Below are 17,559 nucleotides of genomic sequence, written 5' to 3'. Positions count from 1 at the left end.
AGATAGATAGATAGATAACTTCTCGTCATGCATGTGTACACACCTCCGTACCTATGTACAGATTTGTGTATGCATTTGTCGCGGAGAGCGACTTCATTTGTCCCGTGTTCTCCTCAACCGCGGAAGTGTATTCGAGTCTTGAGAAGCTTCTTTTCTGTCTGTCTTCAGTTGAAGTTGTGTTTCTACCTGCTCCGTGGGGTGTATCTACAGCTCGGTCAAGTGCTTTACTCGACGCAGCAGCAACAGGACGCTCAGGTATCGCACGCTTGCCTCCTTTTGTTGGGCGAACAAAACTGCTGAAGCTCGGGAAGTCTACCGTTCACGGGTGAGAGAAATCATGAAGAGAAATCGAAGAAGAAAAGCGAAGAAAGATCTGAAAGAGAGGGGAAAAAGATAAAAGAGAAGGCCACCACGTCCTTGTCTAGAATATGGAGGGTCGTTATGTTCATTAACATCCGTATAGTATATGGCCTCTGTGTGTCTTTCCGTACAGAGACCCCACCTTTACTCGAGTACGTACATAGGGTGGTGTCTCTTGTGTCTGTAGAGAATACATGTGTAGCCGCACCTCTACTAACAGGGCATATGCAATCGGGAGAGTTCATAAGATGAAGCTGCGGAGTATTTACATGCGGTCAGATGTCGTGGAAGATCATCCGTGCCTTTCTTTCCGTACAGGCGGGGAGGGGAGGGGAGTGGAATACTAGAAGAATCTAAGGAGTCTGCTTGTCTCGAGTTCGTTGTAGAAGGAAGTATAGTCTTCTGTATTTCAGAATGAATGAGTCGTGATGAAGGTCCTCTGGTGTACCTACACTTCACCAACTCTATTTTGAGCGGTTCAGCTGGTTGTCCTCTTCTTCTGAAGGGAAGGGTGCTGAAGAGAGATGCGAGCTTGGTATATATGCATGTGTTTGGCTCTTGTGCATGAGAATTATAAGCTTCTTGGTGTCCTCTCGATTGCCCTCTTAAGTTCTCTCCTCCTCGGCTGATGTTTTCGCAGGAGCATAAGTCTCTGGTTTTTCCTACATAGGACTGTATGTGCACTGGTGTGCCTGTCATTTGGCTGTCACCGGCATCTTCTCTCTACGCATGTATGCACGTCTCTATGCCTACATAGCCATCTCGATCTACCGGCGTCAGTCATTCTGCTCAACCACATGAGGATACAAATCTACATACTTATGTATATAGATACACCTATTCACGTGTAAGAATCTGCTGGGTCTTCCTGTGTCCTGTATTTCTTTCTTTGTTCTTTCTTCGCTTTACAGCTGGGGAGTCTTCGCCGCAGAGCCGATCTATAAGGATGAATTCATCATCGAATACTCGGCTGTTGTGATTAGCGAAGCTATGGCTAACTTCAGGTATCTACGCATGCATAGGGTGGTCTTTCCTTTCATGTTCTGAGTGAACTCATTGCCGCTGTTGATAAGCGTTACGTGTATACATCTTTAGTATAGAAAAATGTACATGTATAGATATGTGTACATGTATATCGATGTATGTACGCTCGCGCTATACACGAGAAACGAATAAAGGAAAGCAGCACCCTCCCGCCGTGGCTTTCAAGACAACGTCCTTCTATCTCGGGATTCCTTCCTCTGGTGTATCTCCTCTTTCTTCTCTTCTCTACTTGTCGATTCTCCCTCTTCGGTAGCTCTCCCGGCGCACAGAAAGCCCATACGAAAGACCTCCGTGCTTTGAGAGAAGTTTCTTGTCGGTGATTCTCTGCTCTGTCCTACCGAGCACACAGTTTCCTATCACCTTTTTTCATCACTCTAAAGGAGCGTTCGTGTACGTACACCGCATTCTTACCCAGACGTCAAAGCCAGCAACCTACTTCTTCATTCTCTCTCCTTTCCGGGGTTCCCACCATGTTCTATTCCTTTCACTCTTCTCCTGTGTCATCTTCTTTTTCATCGCACGTCATGATGTTTCTTCTTTTCTTTTCCTGTCTGATGTGATGGATATGGCGTACGGTTCCTTTTTTGTCTCTCCGATTCTCAGAGAATGGCAGTACATGCAAAGCATGGGAGGAAGTACATACCTCTTCAAGCTCAAGAATAGCACAATCGTCGATGCTACACAGACAGGAGCGATCACGCGCTTCATCAATCATTCCTGTAGACCCAATTGTCAAACAAGAGATCTAAATGTAAGAAAGACTCAAGGGAAAGAGGAAGAAAACCGGCGTGTTTTCTCTGTGTATTTGTTTCTGTTCACCACGAAAGTCATGAGATGCTGAGCTTCTAGCGTGTTGCACGGCTCTTCTCTAACAAGTTCTTGCTGGTTGAGAACTCTTGTTTCACAAAGTGGCACATGCAGGGTACCCACTAGTGTATATATAGCCATACATACAGACATACATACAGACACATACATACATACAGAGACATACATATATACATACATACAGAGACATACATACATACAGAGACATACATACATACATACAGAGACATACATGCATGCATACATACATACATACACCTACGGTGTCTGTCTTTCTTTCTTCTTTATCTTTGAAAGGGGAGACAGAGAGAAAGAGAGAGGTTCCCAAAAAAGGAAGCAAAAGAGCTGAAAGAAAGTCCTTTCTTACTGTACTTCCGTCTTTCGCTTCTTTCACCTATACTCTTCTTTGTGTTCGAGTGAGAATATGAACCCGTTTCTCTTTCTTTTCCGGCTCCTTTTCCTTGATTTGTTCATGTTCTTTCTTCTCCGTCTTCGTTGTTTTCCTAACGTTCTACTCCTTCATCGCATCAAATGCCGCCGTCCTGCCCAAGTTGTTCTTTCTTTTCTTCTCTTTAGGATGCTGGCGATGAAGATGGCCGATCGAACTGTCACGTAGGAATATTCGCACTTCGAGACATTGCTATAGGAGAAGAGCTCTTCTATAACTACAGGTACGAGCAGGAAGAAAACGACGAAGACGAAGACATGCATCACTACTGTTGAGATGACTCACAGTTTCTCCTCATAAGAATGCTATCGCTTCATGCTGTCTCTTTCCTAGCTGCTCTCACACTCTTTTTCGCTATCCGTCTCTCCAAGTTTACAATAGCACATAGCGAAAAAGGTGATTTACTTGCTCTCTTCTCTCCCTTCCTCTTCTTATGGTTGACAACTCAAGTCCCCTCTTTTCTCCAGGGTCATCATACCTAACAGTGAGATCGATCCACCGACTGCAACTACTCCTCCCATCACGTCTACACCTTCTTCTTTCGTCTCTTCATCTCTTTCTTCTGGTCTACGTCCTTCTGCTTTAACGACGACTAGTGCCACAAGTGCTGGTACTGAACTTTCTTCTTCTTCTTCTTCTCCTCTTTTTCAGCACCCTCATCATATTGCCAAGAGTCACGCAAGTCATATCGCGAGCTCTTCCGTTGTCTCTCGTTCATCTCCTCCTTCTTTATGTCATCCAGAGAGAGATCAGAGTTTCTCTACGAGTGTCATAGGGGGGTATGGAAGAAATGATGGATCGTCTTGTATACGGAGTGTATCTACACCTGAATCGCTTTCAAGTTGTTCCGATTCTCACTCACCCAGGGGGACCTCCAAGCATCGTGGGATAAAGAGATTTTGCCTCTCTCCATCCTCTTATTCTTCCTCTTCTTCTTCCTCTTCTTCTTCTCATTCGTGTCCGTGCCCCCCTCTTTCTTTTACTTCTTCTCAGCCTTCTTCTTCTTCGAATGCGGTACCTACAGGTCTATCTAATTGTCTTTATTGTTCTTCTCATTCTTCTCCTTCATCGACTAGCTTCCACGGTTCCATTCTCCCAGCTAGCCATCCTACAGCTAGCCATACTTCGGCAGGAGGAGGAAGACAAGCGACTTTACGATCTTGTCTAGACACTCAGCCGAATGAAGTTGACATGGTGTCTGAAGATCGACGAGAAGGAGGAGGAGAGGGAAGAGAGTCCCATCCATTCTTATCAGTACATGAAGAGAGTACAACTGCTTCTTCTCTCATCCCTTCTTCTTCTCCATCTATCGAAGGAGTTCGATCAGAAGTTGCCGGTCAGACTAACCCGTCAAGTAGCTTCACTAATGGTAGCGATCCATATTCTCATTCCTCTTCTTTCTCTTCTTCTTCTTCTACCTTTTTCTCTTCAAGTCCCTCGAGAATAGAGGAGACAGAGGTCCACTGTATGCGTCAGCACCCTATAAGAAATGATCGAGGTCCCGCACTCGCTTCTTCTCTTCGTCGAGAAGAAATCCATCCAAGTCATCTACACACCTCCGCTGCTCTTCCTTCATCTTCTTCTTTTCTTTCTTTTTCTTCTTCGTCTTCTTCTTCTCATTCATCTTCTTTGACTGGAGCTCAGATAGAGTTTAAGAGGAGGCTACAAGAGAAATTGGAGCAAGAAATGCGGGTGTATAGACACCAGCTACGTCAAGTGGAATTTCCCCACACGTTAGGGACTTCTTCTTCCTCCTCTTCTGCAACTTCTACAGGAGGGAGAGGAAGTTAAAGAATAAGGAAGAAGGAAATTCACTTCTCTTTCTTTTTGTATGGTTGCTTAAAACTGAAGAATGAAGATCTAAAGTCAACTTTCTTTGTTCCTCTTTTCTCCTTGTTAGGGAGAGATTTCATGGAGTTCAAATAATCTTCTCTCTTCTTGTTGTATTTCTATTCTTTCTTTCTTTGGGGAAGTTTCTCCTTGTCTCCGTTTGCTTGCCTCTCTTCTTTTCTTCTTCTTCAATCCTCTCCTCTATTTATTCTCACCTACGCTCGTATCGTCTCTTCACTCCGTCAGTGTATATATATATATATCTGTTTATATGTGTATACATATAGGCGTACGTATATCTATATCTATATATACGGGTGTGTTTCTCTAGCGGGAAGTCTCTCTCGCTTTATACGTATGTGCCTATATAGAGATCTATCTAGCTCTCTGTATGTATATCTATCTTGTCTCACTCTACATAGATCCATCTATATGAATGAAGACATAGAAAGACACGCGAGCGTAAAGAAAAGCGCAGACGTAGCTCTCTGTGTTGTAGATGCCTTTGTATGTTTGCTTGCTGTAAGGAGGAGCGAAAGAGAGAGAAGAAGCAAAGATCGAGTAAATGAATTGCCACGGGGAGCAGTTGCGTCGATAAGCCATTTCTGGTGTATGTACACCTAGTGTCCTTCTGTAGTTCCTACCAGTATGTTTACAGAGGAGAGACGAGCAAATGAAACAGAGAGAGAAAAAATTTCTTCGTTCATCTTTTCGTATTCATTCACGATCAAACATTCTTTCCTTTTCTGCCAACTAAAGAAGTCTTTCTGTTAATCCGAAGTGCTTCTGCTCTCCCCTCAAACAATGATAGAAGAAGTCTTCTGGAGAGGAAAGAGACAGGCAGACAGACTTTCTCCCTGTCTCCTTTCTTTTCTTTCTTCTGATCTTCCTTCCTATTCCTTCGTTTCTTCTTCTGCTTCGATAGTCTGCGTGCGTGCGCATACATGCGTGCATGCAATCCCTCCACGACAGAAGAAGAATAAGAAAGAAGCAACTTTTTCACTCAATTTTCGTCGGCTTATATTTGAGTTAGAAGAAGAGAAAGGCTATTGCTAGTCAGTCACTGCGAGAAGAAGGTAGCTCTTATCTAGAGAGGATCGAAGCAGAAGAAGAGTTCATCTCTCTCTTCTATTCATTTTACCTAACGACAACAGAAGGAGGAAAGTAGAAGAAGAGAAAAAGAACAAGAGAGAAGAGAAGGGAGTCTCTTAGAGAACACGAAGAAGAAAGAAGAGGAGGAGCTGAACCTCTCTGTTGTCCTCTACTTTTGTGTACTTTCTTTCTTTCTTTCTCTCTTTCTCTTTCTTTCTCTCTTTCTCACTCTTTCTTTCTTCTCTTTGCTTCTCCAGTAAGCTCCTTGCTTACCGATAAGCAAGTTGTCAGCCTTCCTTTCTATCTGTCTCTCTCTATGTATATCTTCGTCTATTGCGGTAGGGTTATGCGACAAAGAAGGACATGCTACTTCTGCGGTGTACGTATATACACTCAAACACAGTGTACATACACTCGAGGACTTCGTCCGCATACGAGATACACCTCGTGCTGCTTCTCGAATTCTAAGATGAAGGTGTTGTATAAATAGCATATCTTCGGGGTCGAGAATCGAGGCTCTATATCTTTTTGAGAATCCAAAACAATGAAGAGAAAGAGAGAGAAAGAAATTTCTTTCTTCTTTCCTTCTACCTTTAATGAGGTTTGAAGACAACTATCGCGAGAGACCAACGTCGTTGTTCTATAGAAAGAAGATCAACAAGTGAAGAAAGTGAGCTCTACAAGATGTGTACTGGGCCGGAAATAGCTCTTTGTCATCTCTCTCTCCCAGGTGTATCTACACCTGTCACGCGGTACAGTAGCAGAATCTATTTTTAATCTATTTACCTTTAATCTATCTATCATTATCTACCTACCTCAAATCTACCTATCTTTATCTATTTATCTATCTACCTATGATCTCTCTACCTTCGATCTCTCAATCTATTTGTCTATCTATCTGCTACCGCAAGTTAAAGGGGGTAGGTAGATATATCTGAATTCTGTCGTAGATACAGAAGGGGCATTTTAAATCATACAGAAAGTTTGACAAGGTTTTTCTCTCCAAGCTTTCTGTTCTCTTCTTCTATCTTAGATGTATCCCTCACATACACCACTACATATCTATCTATCTATCTTTAATCTATCTAACTATCTATCTATCTATCTATCTATCTATCTATCCATCTATCTATCTATATATCTATCTATCTCGCTATCTATCTATCTATAGTAGCCTCACCGCTTACCTGTATGTGATGAGAGATAGAGAGAGAATTTTGACAAGTGTGGGTATGTCTAGAAGACAGGAAAGAAATAGTTCTTTTGTTCACTTTTCATTGGACCATTCGATAGAGTCTCTTCTCTTCTATCTTCTTTTTCTCTCCAAGCTAATCCCGTGTTCTTCTTCCCCTTATCATTCTTATTCTTATGATCGTCATCCTTATTGTCTACCTTATCTTCATGAAGCTCCTCGAGACTGCGACTCCCTTGGTCTACGCCCTGGCGGCATCTCTAAATATATGAAGGGAAAAAAGAAAGAAAGAGGGAGAGAAGAAACTTCTCTCAGGAAAAGCGGATGGTCTGCTGCATCCCTCCGTTCTTTCTTTCTCTCTTTCTTAGAAATTGCATTTTTCTCGAAAGAAAGAGGAAAGAAAAGAAGGACATTCTTGACGAAACAAAACACATAAGCCAAGACAGCCGATACAAATTCCCATACATAGATATCTATATAGACATATATAGTCATATATATATATATATATATAAGTGTGCATGCACCTGGTAGGACTGAAGACAATCGACGCATCAAAAATGGTATGGCTACTTCTATCTCGACCCGACAAGTATCTTCAACAATGTTCTTCTTCTTCTCCTCTCCTTTTGTTCACCCCCCCTTCCCTCTTCTTTTACTTTCTTGCAAAGGCCTACGTATCGCCAAGGAGGTTAGAGGAGAAGCCGAGAAAAAGAATAGAGAAGAAGAAGAAAGTATTTCTAAGCTCTGTCTCCAACAGAAGAAGAAAGAAAATCTAGACAGAGCCACTCTCCCATTCTCTGCGACGCCCTTTCTCATTGCCGAAGCTCTACCTCGAAATGGCAGAGAGACTTCTTTCTGCAGTTGAAGTCGGAAAATAAAGGAGGGCAAACACCTCCGTCTTCGAGAAGGAGAAAGGAGCGGGGCAAGTCAACGGTGGGGACCGAAAGAGGCAAATAGAGAGAGAGAGAGAGAAAGAAGAGAAGAGGGAGAAGAATGATGCGAGCGATTGAAGACAAAATCTACTACGGGAGGAAAAAGTAGTAGAGTAGTAGACAAAGTCACAGAAATCTTTCTCTGTCTTCTTCTTCGTCTTCTTCTTCTTCTCTTTCTGTAGAGGTCGATCAAACTGCTTCTTGACTTGAACCGACAACATGAAGGAAGAAGAAGAAGAAAAGAAGGAGAAGAAAAAGACTTAAAAAGTATGTCGATAGAGAGAGATAGATTCAAGATAGGTAGATGGGGTGTTTCTTTCTTCTTTCCTTTTATACATCGAGATCATCGAGACGAAGTTGTCCACCTGCAGCTGCGAGAATCGATTTCCGAGCATCGACGTCATCTCCCATCAAGCTAGAAATCGTTGCAGCTGCCTGAGGATGAGAAGAGGAAGAAGAAGAAAAGCAAAGAAAGGAGGAGTGATAGAAAATTTCGGAATTAAAGACAAACCTACACTCGTTAGATATAGGAGAAGAGACGAAGAAAAGCTTCCAAAGAAAGAGAGAGAGAGAAAGAGAGATAGATTTCTTTCTTAGCCTTGATCAGAAGATATGAAGCAAGAGAAAGATAGACAAACGAATAGAAAGAAAGGAGAGAGACTTCATAAGAGAGGTGAGAGAACTGTATGTACACCTATCTTTCGAAATGTTCGAGCCGACCCGTTCTTCTAATTTCTTCTTCTGAAAAGATAGAAACATGGCAAGTGGGCAAAGAAAGAAGCCCCATCTCATCCAAGCGCATGCAAATCCCCCCCAAGGAAGATAAACTACCAACGACTACCCATGTAGAGAACAACAAATACATAATATAGAGAGATTAAAGATGAATAGATTAAAGATAGATAGATAGATAGATTAAAGATAGTCGATTGAAGAATGACCGATCCAGATCAATAGAGACAGAAAGACAGCGTCTCGAATCTTTGACTAGTTTTCTTCCTCGCCTCTCTCGCTTCTTTTCTCTTCTTTTCTCCCCTCTTTTTCCGTGAGATCTACATCTATCTATCTCTTAGATTGATCTCTCATCGGTCTTCAATCAATCTCTCGTATACCTCTCTTCAATACATCTGGAGCCTATTCATTTATCTATCTTTGATAGATCCTTAATCTATCTTTAGTAGAACGTAAATCGATCTATGTATCGATTCATCTTCTCGTGGCTACGTATGACACGCACCTTCTTGAGTTTAATGCTTTCTCTGCTAAAGAAATATATAAGTATGCAGCATATTAGAGAGAGATAGAGAGGTAGAAACGAAGGAGGACGCAAAGAGGGGACAAGACGAAAAGAACAGACTAAGGAAGAGAGAAGCTTCAGTAGAGACAGATACTCCGATAGAGAGATAAGTAGATAGGCAGATAGCTTGGAGATACTACATGCAGACAGTCAAGATAGATAGAGAGATTAAGAGACTAAAGAGAGATAGGGTGATAACACAAAGACTACAGACGGATCAAAGAGCGATCAATGAGACATAGATAGATTAAAGATAGATAGATTAAAGATAGATTAAAGATAGAATAGTAGAGTGAATGCAGATGAAAAAGTTCCCGTTGTTTACTGTGTGAAGACGGGGGTGGTGCCGCTGCTCCTCCTTTGCTTGCAAGGCAAAGAGCAGGGGCTTTTAATGGCAACTAGCGAATCTTCTCATGTAGACATATAGACATGCATAGACATAGACAGATAGACAGACGTATATGTCTTATCCTTTACACCGCATAACCTTACATCTGTCTCTATCTTCTTGTCTCTCTTTCTCTTTCTACAGCTATCTATGTATCTATCTTTAATCTATCTATCTTTAATCTATGCATGTTATGCTATAATTCTCTGTTGTCTCTTTTTTCCTGACTTCATCTCTTGTTCTTTTTCTTCTTCTCTTTTCGTCTTATACCTGACTTGATCTTTCTTTCTATCCTTATCTCTTATCTGTTCATTTCTCATCTCTTCTTCTTCTTCTATCTTTCAGTGTGAGGATTTATCTGACCTGTAGGGCATTGTGTAGATGTATCTGCTTGAGAATTCTCGTCTTGGGGTTCATCGTGGTATTCCAAAGTTGCTCTGGAAGCATCTCTCCCAGGCCTTTAAACCGCTGAAGGTTTATATTCTTTAGCACTCCTGTATATCTTCCTTCTTCGATTCCTCGTCTTCCTGTTTCTGTCCCTTCTTCTTCTTCTTCGTCTTTCTTCGTCTTCTCTCTTAGATGCATGGGGTCCTTCAGAGAGAAAGAAACACATTCTCTTCTTTCTTGCTCATCTGCCCCCGCAGCTTCAGACACGCCAGTAGTAGGACGGGAGGTAAACGAAGATGAAGAAGAAGAATTGTCTTTATCTGTTGAAGAGTGTAGGGAAGAAGGTTTGACTTTTCTGTCTCTTTCATGATATTCCTGGATAGCTTTTAAGACAGACGTAACTTCTTCATCCGACCAAACATACACCTCACTCGTTAAACATGATGAAGACTGATGCTTCTTCTTCTTGTCGTTGTCGCTCGCCTTCTTCTCTCTCTTCTCTTCTTCTTCTTTCTCATTCTCTTCATCTTTCTTTTCTTTATGTTCTTTGATCTCGAGGTCTTTCTGATGTCTCTGCCTAGCTGCTTGTATTGCATGCGTGAGAAGATCTCTAGGCGTCGGGGGAAAGCGAGAGATTTTATAGAGAGGAGGCGAAGCGACGTAGATAAGCTTCTTTTCATATAGCTCAGGTTGGACACGGAAGAAGAAAGTTAAAAGAAGACTTAAGATATGCCCTCCGTCCGCATCGGCATCTGTCATGAGGATGATCCGGGAATATCTAAGGAAAGACAAGAAAGAAGGATGAATGATCGCAGAAGAAAAAAGAAAAAAAGAGAAAGAAAGAAAAGGAGAAGAGATATGAAGGAATGAATGAAAGTGAGGTGGAGACATGCATCCTTCTTGGGAGGGCATACACATACATGCATAGATAACTACGTACACATACATATACGTAGTCATACATAGGTCCATACATACTTGCATTCCTGCATACATAAGACATATCCACACCGGTAGGTACTATGAACGTATGCATGTAGGTGTACATACACCTGCATCCATCTTCATACAGAGAGCGTGTGACATAGTGATAGTCTTCATACATACCGGAGAGCCTGGAGATTTGCCTGAAGTCTCTCTGCTTTGGTAAAGGAGATTCCCACAGCCGCCAGAAGCGCCTGAAACAAAAGAAAAAAAAGAAGAAATGAAGCAAAAGGAAACTTAAGGACCGACAGCTCTCTCCTTCTATAAGCCGAATACAAGAAAGAAGAGAGGAAAGAATCACCCTCAGCAGGGGGATAAGCTTGAAGTCTTCTGAGCTTTCATCGTCTTTTCGGAGAAGGAAAGAAAGAGAAACGTTCAGAATTAACAGGAATAGAAACTTCGATCTTCTCTCTTTCTTCTTAGCAAAGGTTCACATGGAATTCCTTGGAGAGAGAGAGAAAAAGACATGCAAGAAGTAGCCGGAGACCCCCCAGTGCATGCATAAACGAAAAGAGAATGAAACGAAAGAGAGGACTGGGAGAGAGAGAGAATAAGGGAGTCTTTAAGAGAGAGATAGGCATGAAAGAAAATCGAGGAAAACTCAAAGTGTGAGAAAGCCTCGGTCACTTTGTATGAGAAGACTTCACGATATTTTCATTTCAGGTGTACATACACCTCTCAATGCATGCATGCAGATCCTTGTAGATTAAAGAAAGATAGATAGATAGATAAACATCGGGACTTACACTGAGTTCTTCGTTTTCAAGAATCCGCCGAAAATTGCCCATTTTCTCGACGTTCAAAATCTTTCCACGGAGAGGCAGAATTGCTTGAGTTCTCCTGTCTCGAGCCTGGCATTTGTTCGTATCGATCACATACGAAGAAGAAGAAAGACGACGACGCTATATCTCTTCTAAGAGATGCAAAGACAAACTTTCTTTCTTTCTTTTCTCAGAAGAAAGGCAACCAAAACAGAATTAGAGGTGTATCGATTCCATTCTGAAGGAACGATCAGAAAACTGCGCATGCAATGAGACTCTACATACACCATTTTCTCCTGATAAATGAAAGGAGAGAAGATGCATCTACATGAATATTCCCTACGTCTATCTATCTATCTATATATATATATATATACGTATAGATACGAGGCAAGCGTGAATCGTGGCCCCCTAGTAGCAGGTAGGTAGACAAGGCCACTTCACTTGTATGTGAAAGGGGGAGACACCCTTGTCGTCGCTGAAGGCTGTTTGAAAGTAGATCAAAGAAATCGAAAGGATCTTTCTCTATAGCTTCTTCTCTCTCTTGCTTGAATCTCTCCTCCTCTCCTCCTCCCTGTCTTTGATCAAGACTGAGGAAGGAGAGAAAAAGGGTCTTTCTCTGTGAAAGGACTCGACAGGAAAGTTACGTGTGGGCGAACACGAGAGATATATCAATGTAGAGCGAGGTGACAAAAGTAGAAGAAGAAAAGAGGAGGAAGAAGAAGAGAAGAAGACGAAGACTAGCGAAAGAAGAAGAAGATAATTCCCACGAACCAGGTGTGGAGAAGAGAGGGCGAAAAGCTTCCCTGGCTAGCTCACTGGCTAGCTGACCTCTATGCCGACAGATCTAGCTGCGATGCCTCGACATCTTCACATGCCTTAGTCAACAAAGAGATCAAAGACAGATGAACGGGAGATCAAGGAGAAATAGATAGATAGATAGAGAAATAAAGACAGTTAGAGAAATAGGCAGGTAGATAGACAGATCAGAGGTAGGTACATGGGCTAACGATGGATCGCCATACCAAGCGTAGGTCTGCACTTACACCCCTTTACACATACCCATACATGTGTATGTCAAGAGAGAGAGAGATAGATGTGTAAATTTAGGTGTCTCAAAGGAGAGGAGTAAGATCGTCTTCTTTTCTTACCTGCTTGGCGCTACCAGCAGCGCTTTCTCCCTCGACAATGAAGATTTCCTTCTCTCGTTTCTCTTCAGGAGTCACCGGCGAGCAATCTGCTAGCTTGCCTTCGAAAGAGAGAAAACAGAAGGAGATTCGGAAACAAGAAGAGGAAAGATAGATGAAACCCAAGAGAGAAATCTTTTCCTTTCTATCTCTACCTTATCTCTACTTCATCCACCTCCTTCTCTTCCTGGCTATTCTCTTTCTTCTTCATTTCTACGTCTATTTAGGAGAGAGGAAAGTTAAAGATGAAGAAGAAGAGACAGTTCACCTACGAGGCGTCTGTCTTGTATCCTTCTTATAGTCTAGACACTTCATAAGATTATAAATAGAAATGCAAAGTTCTGTCGGATCTCGTCTTGCCGTCGTCTCTCAAGTTTTTTCAGGTGTATGTACACCCCAGAGAGCTCGAGTTATGATGTAGATCATAAAGAAGAAGTCTCTTTTTCTCGACTTGTTGCTTTTCGCCATATAGAAGAGGAGGTAGATTTCTCCTACATGTCCCCTCTTTAAGAAAGAAAGAGAGGACAGTTTCAGTCTTCTTCTCTTCGTTTGAAAAGACTGTTAGGAGTATCCGTATATAAGCCGAGAAGGGAGACAGCAACCAGACTGCGCAAAAGATCTTAGCATACATGGATGATGTATGTCTCCGTACACCATGAGGAGAGACAGGATGAAAGCGAGAGAGAAGAGTGAGAGAGGAAAGACAAGAAAAGTCAAGAAGAAGAGGAGATGAAGAGAATGAAAAAGAAAAGGATCTTCTCGTTGTGAATGTGTTCTCTAGACTTCCTTTGAAAGAAGAGAACATCCATCGTAGGTGACGAGAAAGAAGAGGGAGGCGAAGAGGGAGAAAAAGAGAACAAGACAGGGGAAGATCAGAAGAAGAAGAACGCCATTAGAAGCAAAGAGAGAGAGAGAGAAGAGAGACTTGTTAAGATCTTTTCTACAGATCATCTCTCTATACAGGAGGAAGGTCTCTTTCTTCTTCTTCTTCTTTCCAGCAACATACCTGGTAAGAGAAGTGCAGATCGAGATGAAGCAGTCTGCTCTAGCCGCGTTAGATCTCTCGCCTCTTTAGCGGCAGTTGCGACGGACTTGGCGAAAAAAGCCTTCTGCAGGAGCTTCTCGAAGTTTTGCGGATTGAGCTCGAAGTAATTCAGCAGACCTTCTGAGACAATCTACACAAATCAAAAGAAATCCCAGAGAAAGAAAGAGGAAGGAACGGACAAAAAGGGATAAGAAAGAAAGAAAGAAAGAAAGAGTGAAAGAAAGTGACTCTATATGAGTTAGTAGGTAGATGGAGGGAGACTGCCCTAGATAGATAGATCCAGGCAGGAAATAGATACGACCGCCGCCATAAGACACACAAAGCTCCTATGCACATTGTGGACAAGTATAGATACATATACATACACATACAGGTATATATGCATACATATACATATATATATATCCTAGATTGCTGACGCATGCATTCGTTCGTCTGCTAAATGGACAGCTGGGAGATCAATACAGAACACAGGGGGAGAAGAGAGAGAAGATGAAAGATGGAAGTTCTCTTGAGAGGAAAGGCGAAAGAAATTCAGTAGATCTATAGTTAAAGATAGGCGTACAGATAGATAGATAAAGATAGACATACAGATAGATAGAATAAAGGTAGACAGAGAGACAGACAGATAGAATAGAGAGATATAGGTAGAAAGCTAGATAGGCGAGTACTTGATAAGCGTATAAACCGAGGACGAAGGAGAGGGAGATGACACACACGACGGGTATACTAGTCTACCTAGAAGATAAAGAGAGATAGATATGTATAGACAAAGAAAGAAAGCGAGGATGTACGTCTATATGGTCTTCTCACATATTTGGGCGTTCCAGCTTAATATGAAGAATAAGACATGCTTCTCCCTCTAGCTCTTTCACCTAGAATGTCTTCTACATCTCTTTCTTTCTCTCTCTCTTTCTTTCTTTCTCTTCGTCCCTTGCCTGTTCATTCTCGTGACTCTAGACAATAGAAATGACATGAGAAAGAAGAAGAAGAAGGATAAGAAGGAGAAGAAGAAGAAGGAGGAGATGTATACCTCAATCTCGCAGTAATCATACCACGTACATGCCGGGTGATACATGCGATCTTCCTATCTATTCACCTATCTCTCTCTCTCTATCTCTCTACATATTGACACCTATACATGTATACACATAGAGAGAAAGAGAGAAAGACGGTTGCCTTGTATCCTGTCCTTTCTATAGACCTGTGTAGAGAGAACGAGAGAGGAGAGAAAAGAAAAGAAAAGGTGATGGATGGGAATTCCTCATAGCTGACTGACCTCTTCAACAGACTGTCGTACATGTTTGCTCCTCAGTTTCTTCTTCGTCTGCCCCTCGAACTCGGCGTTTTGCATGCGAATTTCGACAAGCCCGACGACTCCTTCTCTTAGATATTCTCCTGCGATATGAAGATTAGCTAAATCATCTATCCCTTTTCCTCTCTTTCTTCTCTCTCCTCTTCCGCCTTCCCTAGACGAAGAAGAGAACTTCCCTAGCAAGGTACTTAACGAGAGAGATCTATTGCCAGGAGAAGAGAGTCCTCCTCGCCACTTCAATTTCTTGCCTAACAAGTTCGCCAAAGAAGAGGAGGAAGATTGATCTTCGGGGGGAGAAGAGGAAGAAACAATGGATTTGAGAAGCCGATTGACCGCACGAGTGATAGCTGTACGTACACCATCGACATGAGCTCCGCCTTCTGGGGTAGGGATGCTATTCACGAAAGATATGAAGGTATCGGAAGAAGAGAGAGCCGAAGACGGAAGAGGAGATACATTACAAGAAGAAGAAGAAGGGGGAGACACCGAAGGAATAGAAGAAGAGGAAGTAGAGGGGTGTTTTGCCTGATTTGAGAGAGAAGAGGAGGATTCTTCATTCTCTTTGGATTTGCGAGAAGAAGAAGAAGAAGGAAAGGGAGAAGAAAAGAAGAGCCGAACAGATACAGAAAGACTTGAAGCTGCAGAGGAAGGATCAGATCTATCGCTTTCGATCCTGTAGGTGTATCAGAGAGGAGAAAGAAGAAGTTGAAAAGATGTAAGCAAACAAGGCATAAGAGATCGAGAAAGAATGCAGGATCAAAAGGGGCAGAAAAGAAGAGTTCTCCTTGCTTATAGAATGAAGAGATCTCAAGTCTGAACTTGTATCGAAGCTTGTATATATGATGCCTCTTCTTCACATTCAAGACCACCTCTATAAGATGTGAACAAACTTACAAGAAGTATAGAGTAGAGAGAAGAAAGGCCTCTGTCACGTACTTTCTCTCAACGTGTAGATATATATAGAGAGAGAAAGAGAACAAATGTCTCTGAAACATACTTCTATCTCCATGTAGATGTATATAGATATATATACACGTGTAAATCGTTAGGAAGAATGTTCCTCTATTCCACGAGACCTCCGAGGCTATACATATGTACATATAGAAAGAGTGTATAGAAGAGACAGGGGTGTTGCTCGTCTATAGAGGACATGTGTGTATGATAGACCGGAGATCGACCTGCGCTAGTATCCATGGCATAAGATGAGGGAGAGAACGAGCGCAGGAGAAGAAGAAGAAGAATAGGAAGAGAAACAAAGTGCATGCAATCTCTCAAGCGTCTCTTGTCCTCTCAGCTAGCTACACACGGGGCAGAAGGAGGGAATCTCCTGAACCATACAACAGGCTCATCCAGCCAAGACACTCCTATACCTAAAGGCGCGTGTATATACATCTATATACATAAATCTGTATACATACATATACATATATAGGTATGGATATAGATGGATGTATATGTACACTCGTAGTAGGTGGTCGTACCTACGCATGGAGCGGATCCAATAGTCATGTATATACTGAGACAGAGAGAGGGAGAGAAAAAGAGAGTCTCTCTCCCTCTCTTTCTCTCTGTCTCTTCTTTTCTTTCATTAAGGATATGTGCCTCGTGAAGAGAAGGTATCTTGTGCTTTGCAAAAGAATGATAGATAAGCATCTGTCTGTTTTGCCTTGCATTTCTTTCGGTTCCTCATACCGTATGATCGGGTCTCGCCCCTCAAAGAGGGGTGGGAGATTAAGACAGAGATGTCTGATATAGGCATCCAAACCTCCGGACTGTTGAAATACGATTCTTCTTTCGCAACTCTCCTTCTCTTCTTGATCTTTTTCTTCTCTTTCTCCTCCTCTCTTTCTTATCTTTTCTTCTTCTCTTTCTCCTTCTTCCTCTTCTGCAATCCTTTCTATCTTTTCTCCTTCTTCTTCTTTTTCATCTTCTTTCTCCCCCGTTGCTTTCTCTTCTCCTTTTCTTTTCTTCAACCTTCTTTCCTCTTGTATAAACTCGAAAGTGACATTTGGATGGAGATAGGCTAGATCTCTCATTCTCTTCTCGATCTTGTTTGCTTCAAGAAAGACGTCCTTTCCAAAGATTTCTTCGTCGAAGCAGAACCATAGAGCAGTTCCTCGTTGTCTCCCAGGAATGACAGGAAAGACATGGTATAAAGAAGAAGAAGAGATAGAGGAGGGGGGGGATGGAGCTAGAGAAGGAGGGCTGATAGAAGAAGAGATAGATGGAGTTGAAGAGAAGGGATGCAGAGGAGTCGTACGGAGAGGCAAAGAGATTTGACCCCGTTCAAAGGCTAATTGGTAGCGATGTGAATCTCGGAGAACCTAAAAGCGGAAAGAAAGAAAGAAAGAAAGAAAGAAAAAGTGAGAAAGAAAGAAAAAGAGCTTTGAAAGAAGCTTCAAGTCAAGGGAGTGGAGAAGAGAGAGTAGAGTAGGTCATGTGAGGAGAGAATGAAGAATAGAGAGA

General features: G+C 42.1%; 3 protein-coding genes across 3 annotated transcripts; 2 read left to right on the top strand and 1 right to left on the bottom strand.

Moving 5' to 3' along the window:
• Positions 1–209: 209 nt before the first annotated feature.
• On the top strand, positions 210–2,903 carry CSUI_000314 (set domain-containing; the record flags this gene model as incomplete). Its single annotated transcript, XM_068060548.1, has 4 exons — positions 210–325; positions 1,272–1,364; positions 2,008–2,155; positions 2,809–2,903. Coding segments are annotated over exons 2-4 (255 nt in total), but the record flags the coding sequence as incomplete, so codon positions are not given.
• Positions 2,904–3,209: 306 nt separating this feature from the next.
• Positions 3,210–5,285, top strand: CSUI_000313 (uncharacterized protein; the record flags this gene model as incomplete). The annotated part of the gene is made up of 1 exon (XM_068060547.1): positions 3,210–5,285. A coding segment is annotated over one exon (1,260 nt), but the record flags the coding sequence as incomplete, so codon positions are not given.
• A 2,766-nt stretch (positions 5,286–8,051) lies between these two features.
• On the bottom strand, positions 8,052–17,417 carry CSUI_000312 (dna gyrase subunit b). Its single transcript, XM_068060546.1, has 8 exons — positions 16,786–17,417; positions 15,058–15,766; positions 13,740–13,908; positions 12,698–12,795; positions 11,532–11,687; positions 10,909–10,979; positions 9,778–10,579; positions 8,052–8,164 (listed from the first exon to the last, which is right to left on the bottom strand). Exons 1-8 carry the CDS (start codon positions 17,127–17,129, stop codon positions 8,060–8,062), a joined length of 2,454 nt encoding a protein of 817 aa, XP_067927476.1. The 5' UTR covers positions 17,130–17,417; the 3' UTR covers positions 8,052–8,059.
• Between the last annotated feature and the right edge of the window lie 142 nt (positions 17,418–17,559).

This window comes from Cystoisospora suis (genome assembly GCF_002600585.1).
Source record: "Cystoisospora suis strain Wien I chromosome Unknown contig_134, whole genome shotgun sequence".
Classification (NCBI taxonomy): domain Eukaryota; phylum Apicomplexa; class Conoidasida; order Eucoccidiorida; family Sarcocystidae; genus Cystoisospora; species Cystoisospora suis.
Note: the sequence above shows the minus strand (reverse complement) of the source record. Positions and strands in the feature narration are given on the sequence as shown.

Coding starts and splice junctions, on each gene's coding strand:
- CSUI_000312 (XM_068060546.1), bottom strand. CDS start 17,129: ATGAGAGATCTAGCCTATCTCCATCCAAATGTCACTTTCGAGTTTATA. Junction 15,767..16,785: donor GGGCGAGACCCGATCATACG/GTATGAGGAACC, acceptor ATACACCTACAG/GATCGAAAGCGATAGATCTG. Junction 11,688..12,697: donor CTGCTGGTAGCGCCAAGCAG/GTAAGAAAAGAA, acceptor GAAGAGATATAG/CGTCGTCGTCTTTCTTCTTC.